This window comes from Salvia hispanica, unplaced genomic scaffold (genome assembly GCF_023119035.1).
Source record: "Salvia hispanica cultivar TCC Black 2014 unplaced genomic scaffold, UniMelb_Shisp_WGS_1.0 HiC_scaffold_1184, whole genome shotgun sequence".
In the NCBI taxonomy this organism is placed as follows: domain Eukaryota; kingdom Viridiplantae; phylum Streptophyta; class Magnoliopsida; order Lamiales; family Lamiaceae; genus Salvia; species Salvia hispanica.
Window position 1 is genome coordinate 1 of NW_025951454.1, and position 9,274 is coordinate 9,274.

Here is a 9,274-nt window from a genome sequence, read left to right on the forward strand (position 1 = left end):
AGTTTCTTGATTTTGAGCATGTGTGGTTGGATTGTTGCCTGATCTCTTTAGGGTTTAGGTCTCAATTTCAGCTTGTTTAGATGGAGTGGAGTGGAGTGGATTGAAAATTCTTACAATTTTTCTTTGAATTGTTGTTAGAAGCTGAGAATTAGCAACTGTGTGATCATAGTTGTTTGTAAACATCTTCAGCCTGCAAGTTAGTAAATCATTAGTAGTACTAAATTTATTCAGATGAAAGCTTAGGTTTTCTATTTTCTTTCTAGGACTCGTTTGTGCTCTTTGTAGGTGATATTTTCTATTGTTGTTATGAACTGAAAATCAAAGTGAAAGAATGTAATGTGAAGTGGCTTTTCATCAAATCTTCACCTTGAGAAGTAGTACTACTAGGTGTTGTAGATGAAAACTTAATGCCTAGTATTTGGAATTCGGGGATGATCTGAAGCACGATCACGAGCTCCCCTACTAATATCCTAGCCGGAATAGGAACTAGGGATGCGTTTTTTAGATTGAGAGCATGTCAGAAAGTTGAAGAGGCTTGATTTTAGGACCTTCATTTGCATCATGTATAACAGATTGTTTTGTTTTATGTCAATCTGATTATGTTGTTCAGTTTTAGATTGACTTGATGTGGGGTTTTCTAGGGCTCTTACACGCCTCTTTAGGTAATTTTCGTGGGCGTTGGGTGGGCGATAATGAGTTTTGCAGACAGGATATGAGCTAGGAACGCGCTGTCTGGATTGGAAAATCGATGTAATGAAGTTGAAGTGGCTTGTTTCTTGTGTTGATGATATTGTTTCCTCTTTCTAGGTTTCTATGGACGGGAACTGGGATGTGAGCTACGAGAAGGGTGCTCAATCGGATGACAGCCACCATTTCGACAGATTATATCTGGAACCGATCTATGATGCTTTTATATGCCCCTTGACAAAGCAGGTGATGCGGGATCCCGTGACCTTGGAAAACGGGCAGACATTCGAGAGAGAGGCCATCGAGAAATGGTTCAAGGAGTGCAGGGAGAACAGCAGGAAGATGGTGTGCCCGTTAACGCTGAGGGAGTTGAGAAGCACTGAACTGAATCCGAGCATAGCATTGAGGAACACGATTGAGGAATGGAATGCAAGGAGCGAGGCAGCTCAGGTCGACATGGCTCGTAGATCCTTATCCCTGTCGACCCCAGAGAGTGATACCATACAGGCTCTGAAGTTCATCCAGGGCCTCTGCCTGAAAAGCCACTCGAACAAGCACATGATCCGCCACGAAGAGCTGATACCCATGATTGTTGACATGCTGAAGAGCAGCAGTCGGAGGGTCCGGAGCAAAGCTCTGGAAACGATTCAGATTGTGGTGGAGGACAACGATGATAATAAGGTTGTCGAAGGTTGATACTTGTGCATTTTTAGTTGCCTGCCTCGGTTGGTTTTCTGCTAGCTTGCATCGCTCACAGTGTCGTGGTTTTGCAGGATATAACGGCAGAAGGTGACACGGTGAGAACAGTGGTGAAGTTCCTATCGCACGAGCAGTCGAAAGAAAGAGAAGAAGCTGTTGCTTTGCTGTATGAGCTCTCTAAATCAGAAAGACTCTGTGAGAAGATTGGCTCTGTTAATGGAGCTATTCTCATTTTGGTAGGGATGGCTAGCAGCAACTCGGAGGACGTCTTGACAGTCGAAAAGGCTGAACAGACGCTAGAAAACCTCGCTCGTTGCGAGAACAATGTGCGACAGATGGCCGAATGCGGCAGATTGCAGCCCCTTCTGCACCTGCTACTCGAAGGATCTGCGGAAACCAAACTGTCGATGGCAGCATTGCTTGGTGAGCTGGTGCTGGACAACGAGGTGAAGGTGTTTGTGGCGAGGACAGCCGGTTTCTCGCTGATCAATCTGATGAAGAGTAACGATGTGAAGTCGAGGGAGCCTGCGTTGAAGGCTTTGAACCAGATCTCGTCGGATGACACGAGTGCGAAGGTTCTGATCGAGGCAGATATCCTTCCGCCTCTCGTTCAGGATCTCTTCACTGTCGGGGTCAAGCAGCTGCCGATGCGGCTGAAGGAGATTTCGGCTACGATTCTTGCAAATGTGGTGAACTCGGGCTACGATTTTGACTCGATCGAAGTTGGACCGGACCACCAGAGTCTCGTTTCGGAGGAGGTCATTCATAACCTCCTGCATCTCATCAGCAACACCGGCCCTGCGATCGGGTGCAAGCTCCTTGAAGTGCTCGTTGGGCTATCGGCTTCGCCCTCCACCGTGTATAGTGTTGTCTCGGCCATCAAAAGCTCCGGTGCTATCATGAGCTTGGTGCAGTTTGTCGAGACGCCTCAGCTAGATCTGAGGCTCGCACCGATCAAGCTTCTTCGGAACCTCTCGCCGCACATGGGGCAGGAGCTGGCCGGCTGCTTGCACGGCACATCTGGGACGCTCGGAAGCCTGATCAGAGTGACGTCGGAGAACGTAGGGATAACCGAGGAGCAGGCAGCAGCGGTCGGACTACTAGCGGATCTCCCGGAGAGAGATGCTGGCCTGACGAGACGGATGCTGGCCGAGGGCGCGTTCGAGCTCTTCATCTCGAGAGTAACAAGAATCCGGCAAGGGGAGACCCGAGGGAGCCGGTTCATGACTCCATATCTCGAAGGGCTCGTCAAGGTTCTATCAAGGATCACATTCGCCCTATCGGATGAGTCCGGCGCCGCCCGCGCGCTCTGCCGGGAGCACAACCTCGCGGCCCTCTTCATCGACCTCCTCCAAATGAACGGCCTCGACAACGTGCAGATGGTATCGGCTATGGCGTTGGAAAACCTATCGCAAGACACAAAGAACTTGACGAGGCTGCCAGAGTTTGCCCCTCCCGGCTTCTGTGCCACGGTCTTCTTCTGCATAAGCAAGCCTCCGATCATCACCGGGCTCTGCCAGGTCCACCGCGGCACGTGCTCGTTGAGAGAGACGTTCTGCATCCTGGAAGGGCAGGCCGTGGACAAGCTCGTCGCGCTCCTCGACCACACCAACGAGAACGTGGTCGAGGCATCGCTCGCGGCTCTTTGCACCCTGTTGGATGACGAGGTGGACATAGACAATGGCGTGCGGGCATTGCTCGACGTGGAAGGAGTGAAGCCTATACTCGACGTGCTGCTCGAGAAACGGACGGACAGCCTGAGAAGGAGGGCCGTCTGGGCCGTGGAGAGACTGCTGAGAAACAACGAGATCGCCAGCGAAGTATCGGACAGTCCCAACGTCTGCACGGCGCTCGTGGACGCGTTCCAACACGGAGACTACCTGACCCGACAGATCGCCGAGCGCGCATTGAGGCGTGTAGACAAGATCCCCAACTTCTCAGGAATCTTTGCAAACAAGTAGATACTGTAACTTTTCTTTTTCTTTTTCTTTTGTATCATTGTTTAAACATTTTTTCCCTTCTCTTTTTCCTTCCCATTTTTGGAAATAATTCATTGTTGTATTATGGTTACAAATCTTGAATCAATGATTATGCACTAATTTTTTGGATTTATTATCTTGATGTATAGTAATCATTCAATGTGTGGACATATTACATTAGGACCAACTTACATCCTTGTACAATAATACAAACACAAAAATAATAAGAAAGAGAAGACAATTGTGACAAAAACTAGCAATCTCATCAGAGAAAGAATCAATCAAGAAATGATGAGGGAAAAAGATTAAGCCACGACTCATTTCTTCAAATTTACCTGAGTTACAAGCGCAGCACAGCCATCGATTTGGTCAAGCACGATGAAGCGTCAATGTCACGGGCCGCGTGGTTCCTCGAGACGTGGTTCCAGCCGTTGCCGTCGAACATTGTCACAAACTCGAGCACCTGCCCGAAAATCTTGAACATCTCGACTCCGAAGACAAGATCTTCATCGGCCACGAACGCAGCGTTCCAGTCCATTGGAGCGTCCGGGTGCACGGACACTGCCTTCCAAGAGTGGTGCGCGAGATCGAGCTCCCAAAGCTTCCGAATCGCCTTGTTCCTCCTCCCGATCTGCCCGTCGCCTTCGCACCATGATACAGAGAGCATAAGTAGGCGGCCCTTGAACGAAACAAGCTTCGGATTGTACTCGTGCACGCGGGGCGGAGTCAGGGTCATCTGAATCCTGATCCAGTGTCCCCGCTCTATGTCGTACCCGGCGAGCCGGTCGCTTTCCGAGTAGACGTAGAAGATCCCGTTGCAAACGACGCCGGAGCAAGCCAATCCGAAGTCTAGAGGGATTCTTGGGATATCGGTCCATTTATTTGAAGCAGGGTCGTAGATCTCGCCCGAATCGAGCGGCTCGTCCCACGATCCGAGCCCCCCTACGGCGATGAGAACAAACTTTCGACCTTCTTTACTGCGTCGACCATTCTCCTGCTTTTGCTGCACGTGCGGCTTGACACTGTGGAACGAGGCGGAACTCTCGTTTTCGTCTTGAGAGCTCCTCGTCTGGCGTCTAACTGAAAGCCGGTGAGGATCCTCGTAAACATCCGACACACCACCAACTCTCGACCTGTGGAAACGTCTCTCCGGCTGAGCTACCTGGTTTCTGATGATCAAACAATTCGGATTAACCTCCGAGATCCCGAGAACCGGAGATGACCGAGGGTGGTTCATGGATGCAACTTTACGCGATGATTTACTTAAGGGGTTGAACACTATCACGCTCCTATGTGTCTTGAACGAGCTGCGATCCACCCTACCGGAATTGGCCAGGCTCGAACGACCCCCAACTATGTAAATATTGTCGAGGATACTCGAGACAGAGAACAGAAACCTCCCCTTGAGAGCAGGTGAATCGATCTTGTGCCATTCCTTTAGGGAAACATCCAACGCGTGCACCTCTCCCATACAGAAACCGTCTTTAACAATGCCAAACAGAAACAACCATGGACTCTCGAACGAGCACTCCCTCCTCGTCTGCATGAACCTACGAGTCGTTGTCAAGCTCCTCCACTTCTTGCAGACAAGACGAGCGTTCATGAGACTTCTCAACGGGAGCCTCACCAAGCACATCTCCAGAACATCGTCCGGGAGGTGGGCGTTCAAGCTATCCCTCTCTTGAGATTTCAAGAGCCTCCGGTTGTTCTTCCTCCACAGCTTCTCTTTCCTACCATACGAAAAGCAGTCGACAGTTGCTTCCTCGTTTCCACACATTGCAATGTACCCCTTTCCTTCATCACTCCCACTCGACCGCCTCCTACACCCTGTCTCCCCAAATTCTTCGCCCGTGTCAGCGCCTACTTTGCACCCTCCAACTCTACCGTAGAGAGTCAGGCAACTCAAAGACACCCCAGCTGTATCACCCTCCACACAACCCTCACTTCTGTTTCCCATTCTTTTCCATTTCTGGCTCATACTTCTAACTAGACGTTTGGACACGCTCAAAGACTCGCGTTCCTGATCAATCAGTTCTCCCGAGGCCATTGTAAGTCGGTTTTGTCAAATACCGGATCACTAAGTTCTCCTGGGGTCTACCTCAAAGCAATCAAGGTACCACTAATTTCGTCCTTGTTCATCGACCTACATTACAACACAAAAGAACATTTAAATTCAACGGAATACGAACATCAACAGGATCAACATACCAAAGTGGTATATACATAAAGAATAATCGGGACACAGATTTGCAGTCTGAAAAGCATCAGACTTTTGATTTCTCATGGAATATCAATAATCAAGATTCAAGAACTTGCACATATAGTTATTTGAAGCAAGAAGATAACTCACTATTCCTTCATCCATTAACTGATAAGAGATATTCCCTTGACACTGAGACATTAAAATTCAAGAATTACACAGAGCTAAGACAACATTTGGGATCAAATCAAGCACTACTATGTTTGCATTAAGACAATAAACATGAATTGAATTCTACTTGTGAGTTTGATCATGACTGGCTTTGTGCATTTTGAGTTTGATGAAGAAAATGCAAATAATTGCAATATCTATGATTAGGTACAAAAAAAATACTGAGAAAATTATCCAAGAACACCAAAATTAGTTTGCAAAGTAGAAATGCCATTTGCCCCCAATTGTTTCCACTACCAAACAGATTTTTTTTTGTCTCCATATGATATTATCCCAATTTCAAACTAAAATACACACAGACAAAAAATTAGAACTACAAAACCGCAATCAAGAACGAGATAATCATCTATGAACAAGAAAAGTAGTAGAAAAACAGCAACACCACCACCTCAAAAAACAAACACAGAGAGAGAGAGAAAGCTGAGAAAAATGGAAAATAAAAATAAAAATAAAAATAAAAAACAGACCTTGGAAATTAAAAGGAGCTAAAGTTTCAGAGCCCAATTCAAGATTCAGTCAGAAAAGAAAAGGGTCTCCCCCATTCAGATCCAATCTGTGCAAAAGCTCAAATCTTTCTGAAGTTTGAGCATATTAAAAATGGAGCATTTATGGGAGTGACTGTCCATTACAGAATTAATAAGAGAAATAAAAACATTGTGTTAGATGATGGGAATTTTCTTTTATTTTAATTTGTGTTAGTTGGGAATGAAAAACTTTCAGTAAAGTGACATTGATGGCTCGACCAAACCAGATCGAATGATGATTGCTGAAATTGACACTTATTGTTTGTATTTATTTCCATTCATTCATATAGTTATGTGAAGATCTATGTATTATTCGACTTCAATTCTTTTCTTTTTTGGCTTTTGTGGTTTCTTGATTTGTTTCTTTTTCCATTTTCTCTTTTCTTGTTAGGTGCGGTGCTCAAGGCCTAAATTACTCCTACTTTATATGGTGAATTTTGTATTTAGAAGTGGAATTAATAAATTATTAATTGAATTAAATGCGAGGAAAGTATTTGACACTAAAATTTATTGCAATTTGACTATAGTGAAATATATACAGGGTGTTTGTAAAGATTTTAAAATTCTATTCTATTACTTGTTTTAAATGAAAAGTAGAAATTTCTTAACTACAAATCATATTCTATATGTGTATTCTACTATTTACAATTTAATTAACGTTAGCGAAAAAAATTAGTATCTTTAACTAAATAACATTAGTATGAACAAAATACATAGCAAATACACAAATTTTTTAACTTCCAAATGTAATTTTGTAAATTAAAAATGACATGATTAGGTTAGTCATTAGTGACATCTATTCTACTAATGATGGGTTGTCACTTTCTTGTATCCTTCTTTTCTCTTTTTGTGAATTTTATATAGTGGTAATTAATTGACTAAGTGAGAGGGTAAATTATGATTAGTAGACTATAATTTCCTCCACGTGTAGTGTAATGATAGGGCGTGATGCTCGCCGTCAATAAGGAAAAGCCCATTCTATTATATTATCAAATACGATTTTAATCATGGGATCATCAATTTATTAATTACTAATACGATTCAAATTATGATGTTTGATTTGAATTACTAATAATCACGAGCATAACGCTTCCATTCATTTGGTCAAGGAGGAAAATCTGTCTATGATATCCCAACTTCTACTATTGATTAATTAATTTAATATGGTTGATTTTGGAAGCTAATTAAATGCATTGTATTTTAACCCCACATTTGTACTTCTAAAGTATGTATTTAGTAAATAAAATTATATCAAGGGATATACATACGAATATGGATATGGGCCAAGCCCATTTATTTGAACCTCAAATCCATATGAATTATCTAATCCCACATAGGAAAAGAACTTACCAAGTGGCACGATCTTATTGGATGCAACACCACACTCATGTGATGACGTGGCACTAATGCATTTTATTTTTGTATTCAATCTGTGTAGAGATCAACCAGCAGAAGACAATTCAGAGCAAAAATGGCGAATTTCAACGTGAATTCAATCCTGTTAATCACTATTTCGATTTTCGCAGCTGCAGCTTATGGAATTGACGATAAATGCGCCGCCTGCAATGCAATTGCTGTGTGTAACTCTTTTTTTGTGCTTCAAATCTAAAAAATTTAGTTGTTTTTTTTGGTTGTTAAATTTGGGTGTGTTGTTGTTGTTGTTGCAGATGGAGCTGGAGCGCGGACTCTCAAATGTAAGTTTCTGCATAATCATTTTCTGAGTAGTTATGTTTTCAATTTGGTTCTAATCATGCGGCATTCAGTTTAAAGTAATTGAATGTTAAACTTATGAGAACTGAAGTTGTGAGGTTGAGGTTACGGCTGAATGGATAAAATAGTGAATTTTCAACTGCATCTTTATAACTTGTTAGTGTGGAAGTTGAATTTGTTCATAATAGTTTTGTTGTTTTTGAGATGAGGATTGCATATGTGACAATGTGCGGAGATGTATTGAAGTACTCGAAGTCAGATTAAAAAATATCACTAGGAGGCTGATTAGAGTAGAGCTACAGTAGCTGCATTTTTGTTTTTGCAATGTTGTATCGGCTATTTCACTTGAAATTGTACTATTTGCAACGATGATAGTTCTCACAAGGAACTGCTGTGATGTAAAATGATTCGTTTTGTGTGCAGGAAAAACCGAGAAACCATTTGGACATGAGACACCGTTTGGACTCTAAAGGTCAGCGACAAGGGAAGCTAATAGATTACAGGTATTAGGGATAATGGAACTCTTCTAATTCATAGTGGCTCATTGTGTATAGTCTCTAATTCTCAAATTTATTGCTTCCTCGTTTTTCTCCAACAGAGTCAGCGAGTTGAGAGTTGTTGAACTTCTTGATGGGCTCTGCGAAAACATGCAGGATTATACTCTGGAGAAGGTACACACCCCTTCTTCCCTTTCCTCTTGAAATGCCACAATATAATCTACAAATTCAAACCAGAACTTTTGGTGCGATCTTATTGATAACGATCTTAAGATTTCATGGAAGATGTAAAATCGATAGTCTATTTTGTCATGCCATATGCCATTACTCGGATGCTAATTTTTGTGTTTGCGTTACTTGCAGGTGGATTCAAGCAGACAATGGATCAAGGTTAAGGACTGGGATAACCTTAAGACTAGTATGTACGCAACCTTCGTCTGACAAATCCACATTTTATTCATTTTTCCAACTCATTATGCCTTTTCTAACCGTGTTTTTGAGTTGCTTAAGTCCACACTCCACACTGGCTGAACACGTAGACTCTAGCCAGATATCTGAAAATTTGAGTCTCCGTAGTAGTAACTTGTCAGTTATGTAGAAAGTTTTAAAAAACTTTGGAAAAACTTTACCTCTAAGCAAAGTAATACACTTGTGATGCATGCTTGTGGTAAAGTTCTTAATTGTCATGTTATTATTTTAATTGATAGAAAGGGCAGACCCCAGATCCACACAATACATTAATACATG

General features: G+C 43.0%; 3 protein-coding genes across 4 annotated transcripts; 2 read left to right on the plus strand and 1 right to left on the minus strand.

Annotated features, from left to right (window-relative positions):
* Window positions 1-744: 744 nt before the first annotated feature.
* On the plus strand, window positions 745-3,498 carry LOC125198055 (U-box domain-containing protein 44-like). The gene is made up of 2 exons (XM_048096512.1): window positions 745-1,368; window positions 1,461-3,498. The coding sequence occupies exons 1-2, from the start codon at window positions 814-816 to the stop codon at window positions 3,345-3,347; spliced, it is 2,442 nt and encodes an 813-aa protein (XP_047952469.1). The 5' UTR covers window positions 745-813; the 3' UTR covers window positions 3,348-3,498.
* On the minus strand, window positions 3,499-6,474 carry LOC125198056 (F-box/kelch-repeat protein At5g42350-like). 2 transcript variants are annotated; one of them, XM_048096514.1, is made up of 3 exons: window positions 6,264-6,474; window positions 5,716-5,757; window positions 3,499-5,508 (listed from the first exon to the last, which is right to left on the minus strand). In XM_048096514.1, exon 3 carries the CDS (start codon window positions 5,410-5,412, stop codon window positions 3,706-3,708), a length of 1,707 nt encoding a protein of 568 aa, XP_047952471.1. In that variant the 5' UTR covers window positions 5,413-5,508; window positions 5,716-5,757; window positions 6,264-6,474; the 3' UTR covers window positions 3,499-3,705. The 2 variants fall into 2 exon arrangements, with proteins under 2 accessions (XP_047952471.1, XP_047952470.1); XM_048096513.1 differs by lacking the exon at window positions 5,716-5,757.
* A 1,271-nt stretch (window positions 6,475-7,745) lies between these two features.
* On the plus strand, window positions 7,746-9,232 carry LOC125198058 (protein seele-like). The gene is made up of 5 exons (XM_048096515.1): window positions 7,746-7,896; window positions 7,988-8,014; window positions 8,454-8,533; window positions 8,629-8,701; window positions 8,891-9,232. Exons 1-5 carry the CDS (start codon window positions 7,792-7,794, stop codon window positions 8,966-8,968), a joined length of 363 nt encoding a protein of 120 aa, XP_047952472.1. The 5' UTR covers window positions 7,746-7,791; the 3' UTR covers window positions 8,969-9,232.
* The last annotated feature ends 42 nt before the right edge of the window (window positions 9,233-9,274 follow it).

Excerpts from the sequence above, each read along its gene's own strand:
- LOC125198058 (XM_048096515.1), top strand. The coding sequence starts at position 7,792 with ATGGCGAATTTCAACGTGAATTCAATCCTGTTAATCACTATTTCGATT. Across the intron at positions 8,015-8,453 it reads TGGAGCGCGGACTCTCAAAT|GAAAAACCGAGAAACCATTT; the intron begins GTAAGTTTCTGC and ends TTTTGTGTGCAG. Across the intron at positions 8,534-8,628 it reads GGGAAGCTAATAGATTACAG|AGTCAGCGAGTTGAGAGTTG; the intron begins GTATTAGGGATA and ends TTTCTCCAACAG.
- LOC125198055 (XM_048096512.1), top strand. The coding sequence starts at position 814 with ATGGACGGGAACTGGGATGTGAGCTACGAGAAGGGTGCTCAATCGGAT. Across the intron at positions 1,369-1,460 it reads AGGACAACGATGATAATAAG|GATATAACGGCAGAAGGTGA; the intron begins GTTGTCGAAGGT and ends GTGGTTTTGCAG.
- LOC125198056 (XM_048096513.1), bottom strand. The coding sequence starts at position 5,412 with ATGGCCTCGGGAGAACTGATTGATCAGGAACGCGAGTCTTTGAGCGTG.